At 37.3% G+C, this 26,055-nt stretch overlaps 3 protein-coding genes and 1 long non-coding RNA gene across 8 annotated transcripts in view; 2 read left to right on the forward strand and 2 right to left on the reverse strand.

Moving 5' to 3' along the window:
- On the forward strand, window positions 1-2,699 carry LOC129366250 (uncharacterized). Its single transcript, XR_008606596.1, has 4 exons — window positions 1-759; window positions 1,340-1,389; window positions 1,491-1,648; window positions 2,114-2,699. It is a non-coding gene; the product is annotated as an uncharacterized LOC129366250 (long non-coding RNA).
- Window positions 2,700-5,878: 3,179 nt separating this feature from the next.
- On the reverse strand, window positions 5,879-9,182 carry snap29 (synaptosome associated protein 29). The gene is made up of 6 exons (XM_055039032.1): window positions 9,109-9,182; window positions 8,182-8,412; window positions 7,566-7,759; window positions 6,930-7,015; window positions 6,748-6,852; window positions 5,879-6,425 (listed from the first exon to the last, which is right to left on the reverse strand). Exons 2-6 carry the CDS (start codon window positions 8,410-8,412, stop codon window positions 6,265-6,267), a joined length of 777 nt encoding a protein of 258 aa, XP_054895007.1. The 5' UTR covers window positions 9,109-9,182; the 3' UTR covers window positions 5,879-6,264.
- A 662-nt stretch (window positions 9,183-9,844) lies between these two features.
- pi4kab (phosphatidylinositol 4-kinase, catalytic, alpha b) overlaps window positions 9,845-26,055 on the forward strand; it is a 29,388-nt gene continuing 13,177 nt past the window's right edge. For all 5 annotated transcript variants that reach the window (XM_055039143.1, XM_055039144.1, XM_055039145.1 and 2 more), the window contains exons 1-24: window positions 9,845-10,037; window positions 11,983-12,102; window positions 12,715-12,808; window positions 13,484-13,572; window positions 13,665-13,737; window positions 13,825-14,087; window positions 14,276-14,342; window positions 15,826-15,971; window positions 16,054-16,119; window positions 16,232-16,328; window positions 16,411-16,602; window positions 16,699-16,799; window positions 16,906-17,035; window positions 18,486-18,615; window positions 18,699-18,794; window positions 18,910-19,093; window positions 19,424-19,527; window positions 20,111-20,279; window positions 20,353-20,403; window positions 24,730-24,838; window positions 25,354-25,490; window positions 25,576-25,709; window positions 25,809-25,891; window positions 25,971-26,041. In XM_055039143.1, the coding sequence (XP_054895118.1) occupies window positions 9,939-10,037; window positions 11,983-12,102; window positions 12,715-12,808; window positions 13,484-13,572; window positions 13,665-13,737; window positions 13,825-14,087; window positions 14,276-14,342; window positions 15,826-15,971; window positions 16,054-16,119; window positions 16,232-16,328; window positions 16,411-16,602; window positions 16,699-16,799; window positions 16,906-17,035; window positions 18,486-18,615; window positions 18,699-18,794; window positions 18,910-19,093; window positions 19,424-19,527; window positions 20,111-20,279; window positions 20,353-20,403; window positions 24,730-24,838; window positions 25,354-25,490; window positions 25,576-25,709; window positions 25,809-25,891; window positions 25,971-26,041 (2,805 nt within the window). In that variant the 5' untranslated portion in view covers window positions 9,845-9,938. The remainder of the gene's footprint in view (window positions 10,038-11,982; window positions 12,103-12,714; window positions 12,809-13,483; window positions 13,573-13,664; window positions 13,738-13,824; window positions 14,088-14,275; window positions 14,343-15,825; window positions 15,972-16,053; window positions 16,120-16,231; window positions 16,329-16,410; window positions 16,603-16,698; window positions 16,800-16,905; window positions 17,036-18,485; window positions 18,616-18,698; window positions 18,795-18,909; window positions 19,094-19,423; window positions 19,528-20,110; window positions 20,280-20,352; window positions 20,404-24,729; window positions 24,839-25,353; window positions 25,491-25,575; window positions 25,710-25,808; window positions 25,892-25,970; window positions 26,042-26,055) is intronic.
- Window positions 18,643-24,428, reverse strand: serpind1 (serpin peptidase inhibitor, clade D (heparin cofactor), member 1). Its single transcript, XM_055039148.1, has 7 exons — window positions 24,340-24,428; window positions 23,949-24,212; window positions 23,155-23,798; window positions 22,927-23,075; window positions 22,088-22,212; window positions 21,512-21,656; window positions 18,643-21,431 (listed from the first exon to the last, which is right to left on the reverse strand). The coding sequence occupies exons 2-7, from the start codon at window positions 24,209-24,211 to the stop codon at window positions 21,240-21,242; spliced, it is 1,518 nt and encodes a 505-aa protein (XP_054895123.1). The 5' UTR covers window position 24,212; window positions 24,340-24,428; the 3' UTR covers window positions 18,643-21,239.

Below are 26,055 nucleotides of genomic sequence, written 5' to 3' on the forward strand. Positions count from 1 at the left end.
TCTGGGCCAACTGCGTGAGGCTCAAAAGGTTAACCGAAATGGGACTCATATTGTTGGCTCAATTGGGTTAAATGTATGGGCCCAATTCAGCATTAACGTGGGCTAACCGGGCATGGGACAGAAATGGGAACACTATATGGGGCCCATGTGGTTTCAGTATATTGGGCCTAAAAGGTTTTTTGTAAATAGGATGAAGGCATTGTAGTTCATATTTTTAAATTCTTTTTTTAATTGTTGTGTGACACTTTAAAGCGTTTTGTTATGTCATAGTTTATTTCAATCTGCCGCTATTGTGTTGGTCTAGAGTAGTCATCAGTGTCAGGGTTCCTGTGTGTGTATGTGAGTGTCGCATCTTATTTCAGCGAGGAGCCCGTGGAGCTTGGCACAGGTGGAGGAGCAGCAGAATCTTCAGTCTACGCTAGATTGACTGAAGATTCTACTGGTGTATGCTAGATGGTTGCATACACCGGTAGTCACTCTGGCCTCTCCTGTTGTGAACAGTTTTCTGAGAACGTTTCTGTGTCTACTAGAAGTCACCTGGTCTCTGTGTTTGTTCGATCCTAGGGGTTTTGTCGCCTCATTCGAGAACTCACCAGTGAATACCTGCCTGCTCGCTCCGCCGATTCCACTGCCTCCACTCCACCCTTCGAGCTTCCAGCTCTCTTCCATTCCCACCTCGCATTTACCTTCGGAACCACTGCACACCCTCTCTCAGGAACCTGGCATCTCACACCCACGCCTCGAAAGACCCGCACCGAAGTAAGCCTGTTCCTGTTTCCCCTCCGATCACTCATTCTAAGCCCGTCATAACTAAGTTCTCGTTTCAGGCCAACCTGGTCGAGTGGTCCTCACCCTTCCGCTGATGTCCGGGAAATAGATTTTATTTTGTCCTGTTGTAAATAAATCACTCACTCATCCCTATCCAACGTGTGGTTACTGCATGTGGGTCCGTAAATTGAAACCCATCATGTCAATCAGTGGCCAAGCCTGAAACAAATATTGAAAGATGAAGAAATTCTTTTTGATATTTTTGCAATATTTAGCTAGCAGTTATGTGAAATGTACTTATATTTAATTGTAGCTCTAATTTTTTTATATGTGCAATGTTTTAGGCTTTATTAGTTACATTTATAGTGATTTTCTAAACTTCTCTTAAGAGTAATACTACTGTCTTAGTCCTGTCACGTTAACAAAGAAATTAGGATAATTGCAAAACTGTTCAGTGTTTACAATATAAGGCTTCAGTAGTTAATCTATACAAAGGCTGTTTTGCCTTAATTTTTTTATTTTTTTGAAAAGTCTAAATGTTATATTGCACTAATAAAATATATTTTTGCAGGCTTCAAGAGGATCAGCGTGTGAAGATCACTTTATAATGATTTGAAAAAGGTAGATTAATATGTTAGTGAAATTAAGCACATAAGAGTGATATAATGACAAACTGATGAACAAAAACAAAATGTTGTCCTGTTATTGTCATTGTACTTAAGGTTGCCATGGCTACAGAAATTGGAGGAGCATCCTTAGATGACACAATACAACCAGCTGTGCGATTCCTCATGTCCCATGAATTGGAAGTCCAGTTCAACCTTTTTGGCCAACATTGGAAACAAGCTCTTGGACCTGCGTCTCTTTGATGTTTTGTATGGTAAATATCAGTTTTTATTGTCAGAGTAACTTTTTTTTTCACTTTTCTTTCTTAAACATATGTTAATTTATTTTGGTTGTTTTATGCTTTTGTTTGTTATTTTTAGTAATGTTTTTAGGTTAAAAATTGAGTCTTCAATTTTTGGTTTTATTTGAACAGTATTCTTTCACTGTTGTTAAGAACTTACAAATTTGAAGGTAATATTGTTTGCATTTCAAACAATATTAAAATAACCACAAAACCACGATAGAACCTAGTAGTTGATTTATATAGATGGATATATTTTAAATTTACAGTAAGAATATAGTTTCTGTACATAATAATGATGACTCAAGAGTCCTTTTGATTATGGCATATCTCTGCAAGCATTTTTGCCCCATGAAGGGGGAGATGCAAATCTCATGAATGTTACATTGTGCTAAAATGAAACACTAATACAATTTCTACCTTTGCTTGTTATTTCAGGGGACTTAAAAGAAATTATCCATCTACAGAATCACACAAGCATACAGCAAAGACTCTCGAAGTGGTTTACTGGAGCCCGACACTGAAGTGGAAATAGACTAGAGAGACTGCCAGTTCAAACTCAGGTTGGGGAGGTCTTTCAAGATGGACAGTTTCAGTAAAGTATGAGAGATTTCAAATTTAAGCATGCATATGGCATGTAGGTTATTTTTAAAAATGTTTAACAAAAATGTATTGTGAAAGATCTATATAGGTGTGTATATTCACATTGTGTGTATCAATGTGAACATACGTGTATAAAGTTATATAGATAGTATTTAGATGTATACATTTATAGACCTGTAGGAAAATATGTAGGTGTCTTTATTTGTGTGCATCTATAGATATATATTTATAGATCTGTTTATAAGTTTGTTATAGTAAACTAGCTTCTGTTATTTTCAAAGATGTCGTGAATAATTGCAGATTTCTTTTTGTGGCACCATTCCCTGAGTATTAATGAAGTTCTAATAATTGCTGTAGTGAGGTAAAAAATAACTCCTGACAATATTTTAAATTACTAAATAAAAGCCTTGAGCAAAATAAATTTTTCATCTCTTTTTTTTTATTTTTTATTTGAACACGTTTTAAGCTAGACTTTGGATTGTTGATCAAGATTGCATATCTATGAATGTAATTCACATCCAGGTTAGATGAGAATTGTTCCTACAGGATTAAGGCATCTGAGTCCCGCTGAAAACCCAGTCAGCACCCATTGAAATCAACCTGGGCAAACCCCTGTGGGGCCACCATGGAAACCGTGGACAAACCCACTTGTTACCCATATTCTAGCCCAGTTCAGACCCAATTGGGACCCACGTAAATATTCTTGACAGCACCCTAGTGGGCCACAGATGAGCCTCATGTAAGTTAACCATGTGGGACCCACTGAAAACCCAGTCAGCACCCATTGAAATCTACTTGGGCAAACCCATGTGGGGCCACCATGGAAACCGTGGACAAACCCACTTGGTACCCATATTCTAGCCCAGTTCAGACCCAATTGGGACCCAGGTAAATATTCCTGACAGCACCCTAGTGGGCCACAGATGGGCCTCATGTGAGTTAACCACATGGGCCCCACTGAAAACCCAGTTAGCACCCATAAAAATTTACTTGGGCAAACCCATGTGGGGCCACCATGGAAACCGTGGACAAACCCACTTGGTACCCATATTCTAGCCCAGTTCAGACCCAATTGGGACCCAGGTAAATATTCCTGACAGCACCCTAGTGGGCCACAGATGGGCCTCATGTGAGTTAACCATGTGGGACCCACTGAAAACCCAGTCAGCACCCATTAAAATCTACTTGGGCAAACCCATGTGGGGCCACCATGGAAACCGTGGACAAACCCACTTGGTACCCATATTCTAGCCCAGTTCAGACCCAATTGGGACCCACGTAAATATTCTTGACAGCACCCTAGTGGGCCACAGATGGGCCTCATGTGAGTTAACCATGTGGGACCCACTGAAAACCCAGTCAGCACCCATTAAAATCTACTTGGGCAAACCCATGTGGGGCCACCATGGAAACCGTGGACAAACCCTTTTGGGACCCATATTGCCTGCCCACTTATATCCCATATGGGGCCCACCTAGGTGTGCTGGCTGGGCAGAAGGCTTTTGCCCAATAAATCGAAGTTTATATGACATTTATACAGTTGTTTCTATCACAGGAATTGATTTCAGGCATTCAAACTGACTACTAGTCCGATATTTCTGTATGCCTGGATGATATGAATACTCCACAGATGAAGGTTTTATATGTTCATCCATCATATCTTCATTTCATAAAGTACCATAACATCTTATCTAACCAAAATGTTAGAATTTGCGTCTGAATGAGTGGTGCAGTTCCATTCTCTAGGCCTCGCCCATTCTATCTTAGATATTTTGGATAACAAAACAAACAAAAAAACATTTGCTCAATGAGTACGCCTTCCATTCACACACAAAGAGACTTCATATAGATTTTTACAAGTACAGTTAGAGCTGAATTTATAAATCACAAAAATGATTTAGCTATTGCTCCTGCTTCGCAAAGGGCAGTTAGGCCCATCCTAGCTTGGTGCCTGATGGGGTCCGACAGCCGTGTGTTCTGGGATTACAGTTTATGAAAAGCGAGGCATTCCAACATTGTGCTTTTGTCACAACATGGCCACTGTTTTCGTTTTACCTGACAGCTGTTCAAAGCGTTCCTGTAGTCCACATGTATGTTGTGAAGGTAACTTCTGTTTATTAGGAGTCAAACGGTGTCTGTTTCCACCCTGAGCTTAGGTTTCCCTTGTAAAAAGGTCTATTTCAAAGTGTCATCATGTTGCCAACAATAAAACAAGTATAGTTTTAAATCAAGCAACACTGGGTTAACAGGTCAATGATGAACTAAATATAGTGAATTAAGGAGTGTGCTGATGTGGCCTGTTTTTCTGGTGTTGGTTAAAACTCTGGCAGGAGCATTTTGGATGAGCTTCTGCAGATGTTATGTTCCTCCGTCAACCATTTTTACTGAGTCCGGTTTTGGAAGAAAAGCCTGAATTTTTGTGATATTTTAAGATAGTTGAAAGAAAAGGACAATCTGGCTAACAGTTTGTCCTTAGATGTCAATGTTTGTGGCTAACCTTGACATCTAAGCCCCAAATTATATTGCAGTATCTAACAGTTTTCATAATTTGATGAGTACAGAATTCAACTTTGCATTTTTGCAATAAGTTCTGTATTTATTCTGGTACATCTATTCACTCATATTCGACACACTCAAAAATGTAACATTTTGTATTATCGGCATAACACCACTTACACTTCAGAATGAGTTTTGCTTAAGGCACTACAAAAATGTCTTCCTCCTTTTGTATGGCTGAAATATGTTGAGGAGGCTGATACTGTAATTAGCAAGTCATGCTGATGAATGCTTGTTCTGCCCGTGGGAGCAGCTGGACTCACACCAAGGAATGATAATGAATGGATAGCCTAACATAGGGAGATGATCTATTCACAACAGGTGGCACACACCCCAGACGTAAAATAATTTATTAACAGAGATTGCCAAAATGTTCTCTTAGTAATTAAAGTATAATTGTTTTCTTGTGCAGTTCTAACACAAAATGCATCCTTTTAGATTTATTCAACAACGTATTATTTATTACATGTGACATTTTCTCGGCAGCTGATCAAGCAGTATAGCGCCATCTTGTGGCACTGGTGATATTGCACAAAATTTAAACTATTCAGAAAGACGGAGTCCCAAAAGAATGTTCTTTATTATATCATTTGAATTAAAATGCATGACACATGTGGCAAAAATTACACATTGCTTAGAAACATTACAAATTTTTCAAATAAATCAACAGAATTATAAAATAATTTTGAGAAACTATCATATTTCTAACTTGGAAACAAAATACATTGTAGATATTTAACATTACAACTTTGATAGTGGGTTTATTCCTTCATTGTTGATTTTTTTTTAAACAAATAATAGCTTGTTGATACTATTTATGCTTTGAAATAATTGTGCAGGACTGAATCAGTGCAAATCAAATAAGGACAAATTCAAAGCAAACAATTTTGTGGGAAGAAGCACCGGTTGAAACATAATCCTGTCATGGAACTAAAGACTTTATATTTCCCCCACATGTAAGGCAAACGTGACTTCAGCTAAATGTTTTGTTTGATTGTGTTTTGTTTATACATTCAAGCTAGCTAAATAGTATACATAAAATAGTATACATAAAAACAGACAAACACATGTTGAGACCCTACATCTTAAAATGATCTCCATCTTTCAAATCAGTTTGCTTGAGATGTAAATTAGGAAACATTCCAATGCGCATCTTTGGTGACTGGGCAAAAACAAACAAACAAACTTTATGAAACATAAAGACAGAAATGCAGTGAGACTTGACAGAGAAAAAAAACAGAGCATATGTGAAAAGCACATTTCAATTCCTGACAAAGAAATAAGAAATCACAGTTATTTTCTAGTGGAAGATAAACTAAAAAAAGATAAAAATGAAACAGACTATTCTTTATTGGACAAAGGCCAGGTGGATGGGTCACTAGTGAGGGTGACCCACTGCCAGTTTGTATCTAATGTTCAATTAGTGAGTTTTATTTAAGGTTTTTCATCTGCTGGTTAGTGTTAATGATCTTGGCATCCATTTTATCCACTTTGTTAAGCAGGGATCCGATGGAGTCGTCCTGGTCATCAATCTCTGCCTGAAGGCCGAGTCCAAGGTTCTTCAGTCTTGCCAAGCCACTGGACATCTCATCTGAGTCATTCACAGAGAAAGTTAGACATTATTCCTACGTTAACCAAATATTAGAAGAGCTATTTGAACTCAAACTCTTTATCTCTTATGTATAGGGATCTCTTATTTTTTTCTAAAGTAGAATTGTATACATATTTTATGATTACATGTTTAAAACCAAAAGCAAAATAAACATGTTTTAATATTTACAAAAGTTGTATTAAAAAGAATTCAGGGTTGACAAAGACAACATAATGATTTGAAGAGTATTTTTCAGAATTACTAAAACACTTTAAAACTAGTTACTTAATTATAATAATTAAAATGGATAGATTTTTGTTACCTAAATTGTTGTCAAGTGTCTGGTGAGCGTTCCTCAGGTATCTGTTCTGATGAGATCCATTCTGTCTGGAGGAGCTGTCTTCCATCGATGCAGCAGCTCCAAAACCTGAAACACAAGAATTAGAAATAGTTTCAGCCAGCTGATGATACACAAACTGAGATCTTCCTTGTGTCAGCTCTCACCTCCTGTATCCAACTTTCTCAGATTGGGATGGCTGGCCTGGTACTTATCCTCATGTTCTCTGCTACCAGACATGGCAGTCTGTAGTCTGAGACAGTTAGGAAAGCATTGTTCAGCCAATCAGTGAAAAACAATATATAATCCCATCTGAAATGACTTTATCTGCTCTGACCAAATTTCAAGCTGTGCATTTAAATAACATGTTGTATCAATGTCTTTGTCAAAGAGTCATACAAAACACTTCATAATCAAATAAATTATGAATAACATAAATTCACGTTAAACATGAATTGTTCATAAATTCATGCTTAACATTAATATTTTGTCTAAATATGATTAACGTTCAATTTGTAATGTTTCTCTCCTCTGCTTTTTTATGTTTATAAACTTTGATTGAAATTTCATCTTAAAATAACAGTAGGTGCATTTTCCAAAACATGTTACAACAACATGGTATGATCTGGATTTAATTCAAACCAACAGAAAATATTCAGTTTCCTTGAAAACATGCTTTAACGCCAGTAACCTCTTGCTTAACAAAAGCTTCAAGAGCTGATAGACACACAATAATCTGGTCTACAACAAACAGGAAAGTGACAATAAGAAACTGACACGAGAGAGGAGGAAGAGAAACTTGCCTTTCGTTAGCCTGATAGGCCTTTGGCTCTTCAGGTGTAGGCTTTGTTTCCGGTTTGCCCTTAAAGTAGTTGACAAGTCCTCCCCACACACTCTTGATACTGGTGATATGCCTCTGACTGATTTTCAGGTCTTCATCCATGTTGTCTAACATCTTGTCCGCCCGCTTCAAGACCTCACCCTGGCGCACCAACTCCTAGAGAAACAAATGCCAAATAAAAAAAATTATGTAAAGATGAAGAATACGAAATTATAGCATGCAATGACAGTTTATCACACAACTTTAATTATTTTAAAAGCAAGATTTGTGTGCACAGATTTAACTTTCTCTGAAAAATCAATTCATCTGCACTTAATTTATCACAATTTTTGAACATAAACCATTAGGTATAACTAATGTTTTATCACTAATTCTAATTTCAATGTGTTATTTAAGTTGACTTTGAAACAAATGATATCTTTGGAACTAGTCTTTTAATTAAAAATGTATTGGGATAATCATCAAAACTGCTCCATTCAGGAAAAAAAAAGTAATATTGTTTTTTTTTGTCCTTTTCTTTCAGCTCTAGGGAACATGACTTTCATAGCATGGATGCTACAGTAGACATCTGACTGTACCTCTGCAGTTTCCACACCTATCTTCTCAGATTCATAGATGAGACCCAGCGAACGGTGAGAGCTGTCCACAGCAGACTGTGCAGTGCGCATCACTTCCTGCTGAAGGTACCTCTGCCTCCTCTCTGCATCCGTCATCCCACTGTCACTTTCATCTTCAAAGCCACTCTTTTTGGGCTTAAAATCTTCCTCATCGTCATCAGCAAATGGGTTGAGGGATGTAGGGTAAGCCATCTGTGAAGGAAACACATTGTTTTGACTAAATAGTGTTATCTAAAGCTTTTAGTGTGTAAGCAGGATTAGCTTTAGTCATTTAGTGTTTTTGTTACGTAAAACTCCTGGGTGAAGTTAAGGACACGAAGTGAAACTAAAACAAAATGCTGACATGACAAATTCACATTCAGTTATTTTTACTAATTGTTGTTTAACAGATGTGAAGAAATATTCTTTAATCAACAATGTAGTTTACTCTGGAAAAGAGTTAGCTTTTGTGACATAGTTGATAACTCAGTTAGCAACACTGTAACTATTACAGAAAGCACTCTATTACCTTTAATTACAAAACTTATTATTAATTATGAAACGATACCATGCTAATATTAAGATTTGTTTTTAAGATAAGTCATTAGCTTTAACGAACCTCCACAGAAGGAACGCGACGTTTACGTGACAAAGACAGTTAAATACATCATTATTTGTAAATGTAGCTTTATTACAAAGACAGTCTTGATCAGTTTTAGTGTTATCAAGAGATAGCTTTTGTAGAAAGACGGCTAAACAGCCAATCAGATATAGCCTGATTGGCCACACCCGGTAGTAAATAAACTCCAGCTCAGGAGCGTAAACATGAAGTTTCTTTCTACTTCTATATTGGATACGATCTAAATTATATTTCAAAAATGATAATAAAGACCAAGATGACAGATAAACCTCTTCAGTGTCGATGCGCCAGACGTTGTTGTCACTCGCTCAGCTGACGGTTAGCACTTCCTATCACGTTTGCTGACGTAGCTGCGTCATATCGTAAGGGTTATTACTGCGCGACAAAAACGCAGACTGACTGCAGCCAGCTGCCGCTACTCAAATTTAGGAATTACAAATAAGACTTATATAACTGGAAAGATTACAATGGACATGTTCTGGTACGTTACTGTTTCAGTAAAGAATAAAATCTATTTTGAGTTTTCATCTTCTAGCTACTAATTATATTCAATGTCTTTTACCAGGTTTCATCATGTTAATTATTGCAGTTTGAGCTATTGCTCATCTCTCTCTTGAGCCTTTTTCCTCCATTTGAGGTAAATCCTGTTTATTGATGGTAAAACCAGTTTCATTTTATAAATATGAAATGTTTTATTTAATGAATGTGACAAATTAAATGTGAAGTACTTGAAAATAAGAAAAGCAATGTTTTTACAATGTTCCATATACAAAACCTTAAGGGATATTAGATAGTTGGTGAAACATGCAAGACATAAACAATAAAACATATGCTTATATAAACCCTTTCAGCGGTACTACTACTACTACTATTTATTTTGCCTGTAAAGTTGTAAATTTTTCCATTATCTTTTTTTTATATTTATTTATTTTGCGTAATTTGCACAAATTAATCACAAATCATTAAACAGCTGGCGCTCGCGGCTGGGTTTGTCCGCGCCGAGCTGCCGTACTGCGGCTTCTCCAGCGCAAGCAGCCGCTGCTCCGCGACTCCTTTCAGTGGTGGATTCATTCCGCAGGCTTCATGTAGAGACGTAAACATGGCTGTGGTGGGAGGCAGTTCGAGAGGTTTTTATTTCAACACAGTGCTGTCTCTGGCCCGCTCGCTCGCCGCACACAGACCCGCCACTTTGGAAAAGGTGAGGAAAAAGAAAAACGAACGTTAGTTCGTGGAGTTGGTGAGAATGATAGCCGTTGGTGATCAGGGTTTCGCTTCGCTTCCGCACAGGCGGTGTCTTTTTTATTTTGACCACAGACCTGTCAGCAGAGCTGATGTTTGACGGTTCTGTGAGCGTCGGTGATTAGGAGTAACTATTCTTGTCTGTGTTTTATGTAATGTTTGAGACGGGGTGGGATGTAGATGGAAATATTGTCGTTGCTGGTGAGCTGTTATTTACTGCAGAGTCGTCCGACTGGATGAATGCTGCAGTCAAACAGGTTTACAGATCATTGACGAGAGCTCACTCCTTATACAATCACTGACCTGTTCTGTAAAGGATATCAAATATCCTCCTTTATTTATGATTTTTTTTTCTTTCAAGTGGTAAAATACTGTAAGTCCTACATGTTGAGCCAGGAGTCCATACGTTGTCAATTAAATTGTTTTCTTTTAGAGCTTCGAGTTCCAGTGACACGTTTACACTTTGCCATAAGCATCGATGTCATGCTAAATTGAATAAGTTTTCACCTTGTAGACTGAAATCATTGCACACTAAAGTGAATTTTCAAAACGAGCATGACATTTTGTTGGAGGTTTTGATCAGAATACGTACTGGCTGGATACAAACACACACATCTCTATCAATTCTGACTGGATATTTGACCACACTTTCTGTCAGAAATAATAGATCATGATTAGATATTTTGATTTCCTGTATCCCTCAATATTTAAGTATATTCCACAAAGTTAAGGGGATTTTACTCGCTTAGTATTATCTGGTCCTAGCTTTAAAAGCTGTTCCAAACATCCCTCTTGTTATTCTGGCCAAATAGCTTAATCTTTTTCTCATCTAGTCATAACATGTTTCCCACAGAAATAAATTTGCTTGTCTCTGTGGGCTACAAAGTTCAGTTGTCTATTTTATAGTAGGAACTTCTTTCTGCCAAGAGTTGTGTGTAAATATCCTGCCAGGGATATTCCAGAAGCATGTTGGTAAAAGCATGTGATTTCCCTTTGACTAGCAAAAGGTTTATTCAAATATTAATCAAAGGTGTGTTTGAGTCTTTATTACTTCTTAGATGTTAAACTTTAGCATTCAATTATTGTTTTCACAATTCTTAGAAGTTGTGTCTTGTATAATTATTCCATCTGAGAAAATAAAAGTTTAAACATTTTAAACTTCTAAAAGCTCAAATGATATATCAGTCATGCTGATGATGAGTGTTTGTAAACTGTAGAGTGGATATGTATTCAAGCTGATATGGTAAACCGATAAGGCTGTATATAGTAAACCAGTTTAGGTTGTGTGTTCATAGAAAGCACAAGATATGAATTTTTTCTTGCAGTTGTTTTGTCGGTTTCTAGTATTGACAAGGTATTATACAATCACTGAAAAATAAAAATTTTAACCAAACAATGCAACTTTAGAGGACAAAAAAAAATATAGGACATTCAGGGATGCTGAAGGACTTTCTCATAAAAAGCGCCACTTATTTCAAGCTGAGCTTCCCAGTCAGCTCCTCCAGACTAGCGGCAGCAGCAATTAGCAGTAGAACTGCATGTCTTCATAGCTAATACAAACAATTGTTCAGTCCAACAATATTTGGACTGAACAATTGTTTGTTCAGTCCAATGTTGTGTATGTTTGATATACACAACATTCCTATAACAACTGAAGGGAACATAGTTACTTGATTTTGCTCTAAAATGGCGCTATGTGTCTGGAAAATACTTGATGAGATATTTAAAAATGAGCCACAATCGCGGTCGTCCAAGTTCTTATAGTCCTGCCTCTTTTTTTTAAATCACAAATGACAAAACATATTATAAACTTCTGGACTTTCCTTTCCTAGTTCTCTTGTATTGCTGTCTTTGGTCAGGTGGTGTATGTTTTAAGTTTAGATTAATTTGTTGTTCTCTTTTAGGTCCAGAAGCTGCAATGTATGTGTCCTACAATGGAAAAGCATGGTGTGCTCATTTTAGACGTGCGGCGCAGAGATGCAGTTATTGCGCTTGCTGTGTTTTTGGTGGAGTCTGGCCTACAGGTAGGTGTTGGTCAGAGTTGCCTTAACAGAGTAGTTTCATTGTGTATAAACCAGTAGGTCCATAAGCAGCATGTTTCACTCCTTTCAGACATGAAGAGATGGCCATTTTATCATGAAAACATTTAAAATACAAAAGATATTGGCACTTTTTAGCATGGTGAACCCCAAATAGCACAACTTGTAATATAATACAAAAAAGTCATGCTTTATATTTTATGTTGTTTTCATTTTTTGTTTTAAAAAAATGCATTCACTTTAACATTTAACTACTATCAATCAACCTCTGGCTTCCACTCTCTCACAAGACTCCACATTGTGCTTATCACTTTTATAAGCTTATTCTCATAATCTCTTTAAGAAGGTGATTAGACGTTCAGCTGACCCTGTAAGCCGCTAAACTCATCAAACTGAAACACTCTTCCTTACCCTGGAAGAATATAGAAGTGATAGCTTAACTTTCACCTTATATTCAAATACTGGTATAGATCCCCGATCGGATGTCAGATTTTAAGCCTGCCTCATAAATATGAGCTGTCAGAACTTTCTTGGTAAACGAAAGTCCTCCCTTGTACATTTGTTTGTGATGTGTAATAATTTGCTTTTCTCCCACAGCACAAAGACATAATTGTTCCCTACTTGCTGATCCTATTGAAAGGCCTTCCACGGAGCCAGTGGGTTGAAGAAGGGTTGGGAAAGAAAGTAAAAGGTATGTGAAATCCTCTTACCTTTGATTTACAACAACCTCTTTTTACATGCTGCAGCAGTGTGCCAAGAGAACATTTTTGTTTTACAAGTACAAGTAGAACTCCTTTTAGAAGACAGTAATCCAGGCAGTGATTTTAATGTGTCTGATGACAACTGGTTAAAGTTAAAGTCCACACACTACTGGCTGGCTCTGGCTCAGTTTGTACCATCATCATGCACCATGATGATGCAGTGCGCTGCATCATCATTTTGTTTCAGTGCACTTAAATTTTAAACTTGTTAATAAACTATTTTGTACTCTTTAGCTATTTCAGTTGGTTTATTATTGTTAGAAGGGAAGTATTTCAGTGAGTTATGGCCATAAACGCTGAGAAAACATTTTAGAAAAGAGCTTTGCTTAGAGAGTCGACACTTGTGTCTGATGACAGACTTCTGATCAAATTAAAATAACTTAGTGATTATTTGTGTTATTTGTTTGTTAAGCATTACTTTTGCAAATACAATATTTCATGTAACATATCTGGCTGCAGGTGTTCTGAGGAGCTAGAAACAGTCTCATAAGGGACTTATATTCACCCACCATATTAATAATTTTCTTTCTGTATTTTAATCTTGTTGATTTTTATGTAAAATATATATTTATGACTTTTTTTTATTTCCCTTTCTTGTTTTTCAGATTTTCTCCCAGTTTCAGAAAACTTCAGTTTTTGTCTAGTCACAATTTTATCAGATGTGGCTCAGAGAGACCCTGGGTCCCGACTTGATGCAAGTTCAAAATGAAGTGGTTGTTTATGATTTTTGACCTCAGGTTGAAATTTTTGCAAGTGCTAACGTATTATTTGTTACCTTCTCTGCAGATCTTAAGCACAATACTAGAAGTCATGCAGGAATTCCAGGATATGGTCCAAAACCCTGATAATCATGACAAAGGTACCTGCACAAGTTCCAAAAAAAACAACAGTTTGTTAGGTAGTGTTTCTGAGAATCAAAGCTTTAGGGCGCCTTTGTTTTCTACAGTTTCCCTGTGCAGGGACATTATCCCCAGTCTGCTCGGCATGACTCGAGCCTTCGGTCGCTACAGCCAATCAGAAGAAGCCCTGCTGTCCAAATTGTTCCGCAAAGATTCGCCTCAGATCCACTGCCCCACGGAGGAAAATGAAAGCATGCGACGCAGATCCTTCAACGACTTTCGTTCTATTATGCCGTCTGCACTGCTGTCAGTGGTTCAGGGCAACAATGGGTGCAGTCGCTCATCGTCCAGCTTGGATACCTCTGTACAGGTTGGTGTGCGTTGTGATAGAAAGTTGGTGATATTCATGAAAAACTTTGTTTTCAAAAAGTGTAACTATTTGCATAGCTTTAACATTCTTGTATCTTGTGTGACTTGATTACCGTTAAAGGTCGAATTGATTAATTAATAAATTACTTACATTTTTCTGATTTCTGATTTTAATTTGCTTTGTGATAGACTCCCACAGACCGAGGAAGACAGTCACCTTGCTCTCCCACGATTCATAGCTTACATAACTTTGAAGGTAAAAGTTAAGAATCTCAATTCGTCTTGAACACTTTTCTTCTGCAAAATTATTCATACCTTTTAAATTAGGGCTGGGCAATACGACTGAAAAATATATCACAATGTGAGCATTTCATATCAGTCGATATCGATAAATTTTGATTAGTTTTTTATTTTAAAGAACCTGTTAAATTTGTGTTTAGGTTCAACTGTATTTTATTACACATTTATCAGACAGACTCACACAATGTATTGTTTAATTGGGATGTGAAAGAAAGATGTTTATTTTTTTTCCCCAAATAAAAATATGAAAAGCGCCAGTAGTTTGTATAAAGTCCACCCGAGTTAATGTTTTATAGACCTACATTTTACTGTAACCTCAGCTGCAAGGGATATGTGTGTGTCAGCTTTACATGTGTAGAGACTGACATTTCCTGAGCTGTTTTTGTGACATAGTCCGACATCAGTCATCTTTGAAAATAAGCATCTAAACCATCTATTGTTTCATTAGCTGTGTCTTTGTTGTGTTGGAGGGTTGCTCAGCCTGTCAGCTCAGTCAGTTTAGGTTTGTCCGTTTACGTTGTAGTTGTGTTCTAGTTTTTCTGCTTTAAGATGAATGATTGAACAGTGCTGTGAGATCTACAAAGTTTATCCCTGACTTGTATGGCGTGTTTATTGGTCTTCTTGTTTAAATATTGCCCTCTAACAAACTTCAGAGGCCGTTAAAGAGCAGCTGGATTTATGCTGAGTCAGTCGTATATCAAACTCGACTTTTGGAAGTATTTGATTGAGCTTATTTTCTTTTCTCAAGAAAGTTAGAGAAATGGGGGCTGTGTGTGTATATATATATATATATATATATATATATATATATATATATATATATATATATATATATATATATATATATATATATATATATATACACATTTTACTGTAGGTCTATATATATAGACCTACAGTCTATATGTGTATATATATATATATATCTATATATATATATAGATATATATATCTATATATATATATCTATATATATATATAGATATATATATATATTTATATATATATCTATATATATATAGATATATAGATATATAGATATATATCTGACCTATAATAATAATTATGGTCATCTTCTACTTCTCCAGACTGAAGTGAATTAGGATGAATCTGACCGAACTTAAAACTTATGCTCTACTTTGTGTTAGTCTATCATATAAAATACTAATAAAATCCCCCTTTTGATTTTATTCTGTTATGATATTTGGAAAAGTTTAAGGGGTATAAATATTTTTGCAATGCACTTTGTTTATGAGCTGTGGGGTTTATGTAAATACTTATAATGTTTACTCAGAGAAAACTGTGGTTTGACAGAACTGCCTTTAATAAATGCATTTAAATTTGTAATTGCTGTTTATTATTTTTTATTATTTATTTAATGTTTACTTTATTGTTTCCACAAATCTTTTTATGTTTCTGATGGGTTTTTTCCCCCACAGTTGCTGTCTCAGAAAGCAGCTCAGTTGAGCCTGACTACTATTTCACTACAGTCAGCTCCAGTTTCTCAATGTCTCCTCTTTTCATGGGTGCCAGTGAAAATCAGGTGGTGGTTCCTCTTGATCTTCTCCAAAAGCTCCTCAGAATGGTGCAGTAGCTTTTTATATTTTTTACATTTGCGTCTGCTGATTTCCATTCTGCAAATTTGCGAAAATCTTGTTGATTTACAGGTGAAAAACTTTGTTTCCGACTCTTTATTGAAGACTCTGGACACCACTATGATCGAAGTGACAGAGGTGATTAGATAAAAGCAATTTGTGTAGAATATTAGCAAAGTGCAAATATAAATATCACTTTCAATCATTGGAATAATTCATTCATTGCTTTCTTCCTTTTTCACTCTTAAAGTGTCATGTTGGGATCAACCTCTATTACAAAACCTGCAGTGACCCCCTGTATGTCTGTGTGTTCAAAATGCTGCGAGACACGCTGTACAACTTGAAAGGTAACACGTTGTTCTTTTTATGTACAAAAGCTATTTCGTGGTACATTTACTACTGTATCAAGCTGCCATATTGTATTTCCAGCCTTAGATCCTTCATTTGTGCGAGAAGTACACGACTTTGTCCTGGAGCAGTTTAGCAGCAGCCAGTCGGAGCTGCAGCGGGTACTTCACGATATGCCGGGGTTGCCCTTGGAACAGAGCCCCCTCAAGCTTCGATGCCAAGCCAATGCTGCCTGTGTGGATCTCATGGTGTGGGCCATCAGAGATGAGCAAGGTAATCCGTCGGCGCAGAACTCCACTATCAGAGAGGAGCTGGATAGATTTATTTCTTCTAGATGTGTCACTTGGGCTGTTTTTTTTCTCTTTCCAGGAGCTGAGAATTTGTGCAGCAAGCTGTCAGAAAAGCTTCAGTCAAAAACTTCTAGCAAAGTTGTTATTGCTCACATGCCTCTGCTCATTTGTTGCTTGCAGGTTTGTATATAGACAGAATACATACATAGTAAGAGGAATATGGTACACAAACTACTGGTCATTGGATGAGAGCTCGTTATTTACATTGCTTTGGTTTGTTTTCCAGGGTCTTGGACGCCTTTGTGAGAGGTTTCCTGTTGTTGCCCACTCTGCATCGACTTGTCTGAGGGATTTTCTTGTCATTCCTTCCCCGGTTCTTATTAAGCTCTACAAATATCACAGCCAGCACAGCACAGGTATACGCCGTACACACAGACTGTTTCAGATGCACCCAGCAGCTTCTTCCTGACCTCAGACTTTTGAGGATTAATGTTTTGTTAACTTTAAATTTACAGAACCCTTAATAATTATTGGCAGTTCTGGTGTAAGACGCCTTCATATAAAAGTCGCGTTAAGTTGTATATACAAAAGTATTATTCTGAAAGTGTTTGAAATACTGTATATAATTCTTAGTTAATGTACATTTATGCATTTGGGTAAAAAATACTACAGCAAATAAAACTCCTAAATGTAATGACTTTTGTTATGTGTTGATTTGGCCCTCTGTTTAGGATCAATGTCTTGGAAAAAGAATCAAAATACAACACATTTAAAGTTTTCTGTCACTGTCCACCAGTCTTTTTGTTTAAAATGTCCTGGTATTTCAAAGACTTCATAATGTCATGTCTTTTTAACAGGATTCCTAAAATCTTTAGGGGAGAAAGAGATCCTCCTCTGTTATTCTTTACAACATTATTTTGTGTTTTACTCAGAGCCCACCTTGAGTGTTGCTCCTGACAAGCCAAAAATCTTAATATTATTTGACCATTGTCCCAATCAAAACCTACTAGTGTTAAGCTAACATTATGTTTGTAATTGGAATGGAAGGACAGATTAGGATGTTTTCTGGCATGCCTTCCAGACACAGTTTTGGTTTGTAGATCATAATATAGTTGTGGTGGAAAAACAAACTCGGGTTCTCCTTCAGTCTTGCTCGTCTACTTCTAGTGGTTATAAACTTTTAATTATTACTCTGACGTTCGCTGGGGGCAAGTTTAGGCAAGTAACGGTTTAATTTCTGCCATTTTCTGATTTAATAAGATTAAAACCTACCCGCCTTCCCTGAATGCGATTGGTTTTCTGGTGTTTTCTCTTCTGAAGAGTGGCTAGGTGAAATGTGCCTTGGTGTTGCATCATATCCATATCTATAAACAGGAAGTAATGGATTACTAATTTATTGTTCCTAGGCTCAGTGATAAACTGTGAAGAATAAAGATTAAAAATTCCTTCCATAATATTTATTTAGTGAGATTTTTTTGTGATGCCAATATTTTTGGTGAAAATGTAAAAGTTGGATCCTACATTTTTTGTGTTAGATTATGCTACTACAATACAATATGGGACTTAAGACAGGAGGGTCCTGTATAATATTTCTGTGCTTAGCATAAAACAACACACTAAAAGCTTTAAAGGTCCAGTTTATAGAATACAAAAGTAATCTTGACTGAAAGCGAAGAGGACAAATTAGTCTGACAGCATTAGTCTGACTGATGCTGACATACAGACAGCATCAGTCACAGTGTTATGGTCATCCACCATTGTTACAGATTCAGTGCAGTTCAGGTTAGAGATTTTTTTTTGCCTGTACTGTCTGCACTGCTTGGTTTCTGATAGTTTACTATATTTAACACCCATTGTTTTCTTTAGGCACAGGAGAAATTAGAATAAATGTGACGAATGAGTATAGTCAGTCAACCTTCAACATGTTCACAAATAAAAGAGACCAGCCCACCATGTACGAGCAGCTGAGAGACATTTCCATCGACAACATCTGCAGGTAAAATGAAAACACACCAGGCACATCTGAGAGTTGAACTTCTGAGGTTTATTGTCAGTGTTCACTCTGTTCTTCTCCCTCAGATGTCTGCAAGCCGGTTTGAAAATGGACAACGTGATCGTAGAGGCCTTTCTAGCAAGTCTCTCCAACCGTCTGTACATTTCACAAGAGAAGGATAAGTGAGTTGCATTTCTAGCAGAAAGTTTAGGAAATCTGGTTTAGTCACCCAGAATACATTCAAATAAAGGTGACTCAGAGGAATGGTTTTAAAAATATAACTTCTACCTCTCTCAGGGATGCTCATCTAATTCCAGAGCACACCATCAAAGCGCTGGGCCATATTGCAGTCGCTCTCAGAGACACTCCTAAAGTCATGGAGCACATCCTACAAATTCTTCAACAAAAGTTCTGCCAGCCTCCGTCCCAGCTGGACGTGCTCATCATAGACCAACTGGGCTGCATGGTCATCACAGGGAATGTGAGTCCAAAGTGATTGCACAACTCTGCACCAGATTTAATCTATTATTAGAGGGAATATAAAAGTTTAGATTGATTCATGTGAAAGTGCATTTGGTGGCAGAAGAGGAAGATTATATATTGTCATAAGGCGAACTTGAGTATTGCTATTCCTGTGCATCTGGTGGGTGTTGTCTAATCACTCACCCTTTATGTGACACATCAGTTGGTTTTTAATAGGGTATCTTGTGACAACCAGCCAGTGTTGATTGTGATGAACTACATTTAGGAGTTTAAAATAGATCTGCAGTTCACTGATTAGCACGTTATCTCTCGTCTTCTTTTCTTCTAGCCGTACATCTACCAGGAGGTGTGGAATCTGTTTCAGCAGATCAGCGTGAAAGCCAGTTCTGTGGTTTACTCAGCCACCAAAGACCACAGAGATCATGGTTACAGGTCAGGATGCATCATAGAAATATATTTTTATGATGTTTCTAATATTTTAGTATCAGATTTTATTCACCAATGTGTTTGATACTAAAAATTTCTCAGTCACCTATAACAGACCCATTTCAGTGTAAAGTACTCCAAATGAAATTTCCACAAAAATGTCAAGGATTATATTTCAAGGCTTTACCATCATCCAAGGTTTTTAGTCTCTCACAGGAGAACTGTTTGTCCTTCTCTTTATATGAAATACTTTAATTTTACACCACCTACTTGTCCTCTCAATGCAGAGGTCTTTCAGTTCAGGTATTGTGTAAGAAAATGTATTTATTAAAAAAAAAATGAAAATCAGATTAAGTTGTATTGTGATTTTAATGAGGGAAAAGCTTTTTTTCTGTAAATTCTCAAGTTGGAGGTTTATCATTTGCCCTTAAACTTCTCCTTTGGCCTCTCAAGAAACTTGAAAGTATAACTTCATTATATTTTTAACTAAGGGGCAGTTTGTAATTTTAGCCCTAAATAATTTATGTTTATGTAGACTTTAGCATGTTCTCAGGCATTTTTTCATCTATCCACCCTTTTTCCCTTCAAGGCATTGCTCTCTAGCTGTGATCAATGCTTTAGCAAACATCGCAGCCAACCTGCAGGGGGAGCAACTGGTGGATGAGCTGCTGGTGAACCTTTTAGAGCTTTTTGTCCAGCTGGGACTGGAAGGAAAAAGAGCAAGTGAAAGGGCCTCTGACAAGGGAACAGCACTGAAGGTGTGTTCAGCATCCAAACACAAAAGGAAAATACACATTGCTTTTTTATGTTAGTTATTTTTTCTCTCCATAGGCATCTAGTAGTGCTGGAAACCTTGGAGTTCTTATTCCAGTCATAGCTGTGGTAAGTAAGTGCTCTGAGATGGTTGGTATTCAAATTCTCTTAACTTAATTCCCAAAGTAAAAATGTTTTACTTTTATTTTGGGAAAATCAAAAACAATAAATGACAAATTAAATCTCATGACTGCAAATGTTTTAAAGTCATGGTGTCAAAAAACAGTTAAGATTTATGACTAAATGGGTATTTTTAAGCTTTATGAATTTCTAAAAAGGAAAAAATTAAAAAAACAATCATGTAGAAGATAATTTCTTAAGTAAGACTGAGGCAAACATATTTTGAGCAGAGTAGCCTCTGCCCATGTAATAAAAACATTGATATTTTGGGAATTATGTACACAAATTGTTGAGACTGGATGCAATATTAAAGTTCTGTAAGGACTTTGTGACACTAAAATTCAATCTGATGCGTTCTTTGTGTTTTTGTATTAAAAACTGATCGACTAAATATGTTTATATCTTAGTTCAAAGTAACTTATTAAACCAAATTTAGACAGTTTTCTTCTTTTAAGAAGAATTTTAACAAAAACAAATTTTTTTCACTTTTCTGATTTGGTTTCATGTATTTTATTATCTCACCATCTGTGGTGTTTTGACATTTTGTTTGAAATCACCATGGTACAGCATTAGAGTATCTACAGTGACGTAATAATGTCTGCACTTCTCCACCCGCCCTGTAAATTATAAAACATTAACAGACAGATAACAAGCGTTCAGTGAGCCAATCAAACAAACTTCGTACTTTGAGCAATTTGAAGAAGTTTGAGTGTTCATTCTGAGTCTAAATTGTTTTAAAAAAAGAAAAGAGACTCCTGAGAAGTTGTTTCAAATTGTTTAGATGATCAGTTCTGTGAGGGGTTTACCACCCGGCCAATGAACACGAGGCAGTCTGTGCGGTGCTCGTAGATCAGGAACAGGAACGGATGATCCACTGTGAAGCGAATCTGAGAGGAGAGCGGCATGAACCCCACTTGAGTCAGGGCAGCAGCTTCTGTTCCCTCCTCGTTCACGGTGATTGTTCCCTGGTGCTTCAGCTGCAATAACACCTTTAGATATTTCAGAATATAAAAAGATGGTGAAGACTGTGATGTTGGCATTGCTCTGTTTTTCTCACCCAGTTCAAGGCAACTTTTTCTGAAGTCATTCCGCTGAAATCTCCACTCTCCTTGAAAATGTCAGTGAGCCCCATCTCCTTCAGATTTTCAATCAGGTCATAGTTTTGCTCCAGTTTGAAGCGAGGTAACGAGACCTCACGAGTCCTAGCAGAGACAAAGGATGCTGTCATCACAATTAAGCACAACTAAATCTGCACTATTTCCACTGAAAGGTTTATTACTCAGCAAGAGTAAATATTGTGTTATCTTGCTGATATTTACCCCGTTGCTGAAAATATAAACAGTTTTACTAGTCTAATAATTTATCTCCTTGTTTATTGCATGTCTTTGCTGCACATGCTGATAACGGCTTATTTACTGCGACAGGGCATTTCTATTGAACGTTCATACTGTTAAAGAAGTTTTTACAGGTGCTAAATTTAAATGTTCTCTTGCATTTCCAGTAAGTCCCTATTGCAGTGATTACTCAGCACCACAACTATTTCTTTCTGTCCGTTTGTGTAATAGTAAATGCAATGATGAACTGCTTTGTAAACGGCAAATACGGTCACTTTAAATATTTGCTTGTGAGCGACCTGTTTGTCATGTTCTTGAGCCACTTGTTGACAACAGTTGGTGAAATCTGCTGCTCCAGTGTCCTCATGCCAGTGATCTTCCTTGGCAAAGCAATGAGCATGCTGATGTTTCCTGTGTATGGAAGCTGAAGATAAGAAGGTTTATATGCCGGTTAGTTTATTATGGATTATTTTGTGTGCTTGTCTAACATTCTTGTTGAATATAAAGATTAGAGCTGCGCAAAATATTCAATCTCCATTGTCGTTGTCTTTATTCAGGGCAGAGACCTTATGAAGTCCTGAAAATTCTGAAGTTTGTTTTTAATATTTCTTGGGTCGGGCTGAGTTTGGAAAATACTTTGCTTCTCCAGACTTTTTTTTTTTTGTTGAATTTCTTCCATTTTTGCTAACGACAAAAATCTAATAATGCTTGAGAAGTAGAGTTGTTACTTCATTTTTGATTCACCACATTTTTCACACCTCAATTTTAGCATTTTGCTTATCAAGATTTAGTTTTTTGACTCACTGAGTGAAAACATATGTAATATTGCAAAGAATTTCCTGGATGCAATAGTTGGTAGACTACAACTGTTCAGACTTCCTGCATTCATACTCAGTGACTCGATTTATGAGCTCAGTCAGATGAAATCCCATTGTCCTTCACACCAACACCTGATCTAGATTTTGGCCAAAAGGCTAAAGCTCATGGAAAATGGTGGGATCATCATAACATAACCTTATGATAATGCAGAGGAAAGAGTGGTGAGAAAAATATGGGTAAATTTGGTCCTTGGAATACTCAACTAATTATCCCAATTATCCTGATATTGTTCAGCTCTAATCTGTATAAAGCCACCCACCTGCAGAATGTCACACTCCAGCTCATGGTCGGCAGCAGCCAGGTAATTCCCCTTGTTCATCATCATTGGCACGCGTACGTTTGTTTTGTCATTAACTCTAAAGTTTCGGTAGTAAGTCATTTCTTTCGGGAATTTCTGCTCCCACGTCCCTGTTTGTACAAGAACCAAAAACCGTCATTGATATTTATGCTTTGTCATAACTTCATTGTAAAATTGTACTTCTCTCACCTTTGAAGTACAGGTAGTTAAGTAGCATCAGCACCATATTTGGATCCACACTCTTCAGCGGTTCCTTGATCAACCCTTTGGTTAGTTTTTCAATGCGGTGGTTGGCCTTGTTCAGGAATGCTGGCTCTCTGAAGTCTACTGACTGTGGCTCAGCAAAATAATAGGCCTTCGTTTCGGTGCGGAAGGTTTCTTTTACTGACACGTTTTTTTTAAGGTAGACGTCATTGACAGACCGGAGCGTGTAGCCAAAGTTCCTCCTGAAAAGCCTGTGTGTCAACTTCCTGAACAGCTTATGGACTGTTGTGTTGTCGTAGTGATGACTAGCATTGACAAACTCTGCGAATCCCAAGGCTTTGTAGATCTGATGGTGAGTTTCAGATCCAGCACCTAAAGACATCATCCCCATGGCAATGGAGATCCCAGCAGGTGCCAGCAGGATGTTGTCAGTCTGGTTGACGTCGTTACGGATACTTCTGTAGAGATTAAAGCCAAAACGGGCGTTCACCATGTTGAGGCGCTGAAGGCGAGAATGACCATGGAAGAGCCGTAGAAGTCTGGCTCGGCGAATCTTCGGGTCGGACGACTCGGCAAAGATGTCGATATCTGGGGCCGGTGTGGCTATCTCGTCGATCTCATCCCCCTCACTGAAAACAATTAAATTCATCTTGCATGTTTCAAAATAAATGAAACTGGTATTTATGTCCCAGAATATAATACTTTGAGATTGTATATACCCCATTATTAAAGTTATTTTCAATAAGTTATCCAACATAAACAAAACCTCTGAAACTCACATGTAATCATCACTTCCTGCGGCCAGGATCTTATCAAAGTCAATATAATCTTCATCCTCAAAGCCGTCAAAAACGAGGTCATTGGTGACGGTATTTTCTTTGTGGAAGTCCAAAGGAATGGCCTCGACATCCACTGGACTACCTGGCTCTAAGCCTCTAGGGTTTGGATTTGGGTCATTGAAGTGGGAACTGAGCTCTTTAATGCCGGCCAGGGACGGACTGGCCAGCATGCACACCACAGAAATGATGGCAAACACCAACATCCTGAAGGCGGAGCAAATAAAACGTTTAGAGCAAAATGTTTCAATAATTTGACAAATAGATTTTACTAAACAATAAGATTAAAAGCCAAGGATTTCTGTGTAAATTAACAGTCTGTAAAGTGTCTTACCTTTACTGTGACTGGTGGGAAGTTCTGTGCTGATTTTGTTTGTAGGACGAAGAATTCAAAACTGAACTTTGATATGTTCTTCTCTTGAACAAATAGACCAGATCAAACAGTCCAAAAAGTCCGCTGACTGACTAAAACCTTTAACTCTTCACAGTTCATCTCCTTTGTTAAAAAAATGTTTATTCTGATTAATTATTAATTAATTAATTTCCTTTGTGCTGACATGTCCTTTTAAAACGTTTTTTCTAATTTATAGGTTTTGTTGACTTGTTTCTTGCATGTAACAACTAATTTAGCTGTTTTCATTTGGAAGAGTTAAACTTATTTCTCTGGAGTAGTAATTATCCTACATTTGTCATCATTTTGTAATTATTTTTTTCAAACTTACAGTTGACCAGGCGACTTCCACCGATAAAGGAGGCCAAACCTCGTCTCCAGAAGCTTTTCAGGGACTTCTGGTTGTACTCTGTGGTCATGGGTTTTGCTTCGGAAGGATCAGGTGAGCAGGAGATTGACTCCTATTGCATTCATCATCTTTGCAAAACTTCAGCACTTCTGTAGGACCTAAAATAAAAAGAGTTGGCACTTACAATTTCATATTTTGGCTTGCTTTACTGGCCATAAGTTACGGAAACCATATGAAGAGTTAATTCTAGTGTCAGATATGAACAATAACAGGTCAAGGATCCTAAACAGAGCAGCTTATTTAGAAAAATATGGGCAAAAAAGACCAAAATTGACATATTACAAAGACACACTCAAATTGTAAGCCTCAGTTTGATTGAAAATATGTTTGGCTCTTTAATAAACCTGTGCAGAAAAAAAAAATAATCTGAAAGAATTGTGGGCCAAAAGTCTTCCATGATGACACGATAGACAAGAGATGGGACTTGAATTGGCTATAGGTAAAGGTGGTTGTCAAAACTACTGTGTCATGGATATATGCTTAGTCAATGTAGGTCTATTTAATTAGTTCACTGATTTATATACATATTTGATGTGCTGTGTTTTCAGGGCTTTGGCCAGAGGAATGGTACGAAGGCGTGTGTGAAATCGCCACAAAATCTCCTCTCCTTACCTTCCCAAGTGGAGAACCTCTTCGTTCTGAGCTGCAGTACAACTCAGCTCTGAAAAATGACACAGTGACGGCGGTACACTCTTAAATAGCTACACGCTTTGAATTTGATTAAATTGCAGCAGCAGCAGGTTGTTAGATTGTGAGTCTCTGTCTTCTAGGCCGAGCTGAGTGAACTGCGATCCACAATCATCAATCTGCTCGACCCTTCTCCTGAAGGCGCTGTCCTCATCAACAAGCTCGACTTTGCCATGTCCACCTACCTGCTATCTGTCTACCGATTAGAATACATGAGGTCAGCTCATTTGGCTTTACACCTGACATGTCTCTTCCATGATACATTCAAATTGGTATATGCAGTTAATTGATAGTTTTCTCGCTCTTTTACTGTCAGGATGTCCCAATCCAACGATGCTGACAGGTTCCAAGTGATGTTTCGGTACTTTGAGGACAAAGCCATCCAAAAAGATAAATCTGGTGAGGGCTTAAACCATTTTAGTTCACATATTATTTGTCGTTTATGATTAACTTCCTATACTCAATGTTTTTCCTATAGGAATGCTGCAGTGCATCATTTGTGTGGGTGATAAGGTTTTTGATTTCTTCCTCCAGATAATGGCTAAAAAGGTAGATGAGTGTAA

This window comes from Poeciliopsis prolifica, unplaced genomic scaffold, assembly GCF_027474105.1.
Source record: "Poeciliopsis prolifica strain line A6 unplaced genomic scaffold, Auburn_PproV2 SCAFFOLD014, whole genome shotgun sequence".
Lineage (NCBI taxonomy): Eukaryota > Metazoa > Chordata > Actinopteri > Cyprinodontiformes > Poeciliidae > Poeciliopsis > Poeciliopsis prolifica.

Coding starts and splice junctions, on each gene's coding strand:
- snap29 (XM_055039032.1), bottom strand. CDS start 8,412: ATGGCTTACCCTACATCCCTCAACCCATTTGCTGATGACGATGAGGAA. Junction 7,760..8,181: donor TAGGTGTGGAAACTGCAGAG/GTACAGTCAGAT, acceptor TTGTTTCTCTAG/GAGTTGGTGCGCCAGGGTGA. Junction 7,016..7,565: donor GCCTATCAGGCTAACGAAAG/GCAAGTTTCTCT, acceptor TAACTGTCTCAG/ACTACAGACTGCCATGTCTG.
- serpind1 (XM_055039148.1), bottom strand. CDS start 24,211: ATGTTGGTGTTTGCCATCATTTCTGTGGTGTGCATGCTGGCCAGTCCG. Junction 21,657..22,087: donor CTCAAGAACATGACAAACAG/GTCGCTCACAAG, acceptor TGTCTCTGCTAG/GACTCGTGAGGTCTCGTTAC. Junction 21,432..21,511: donor AAAAAGTTGCCTTGAACTGG/GTGAGAAAAACA, acceptor GTGTTATTGCAG/CTGAAGCACCAGGGAACAAT.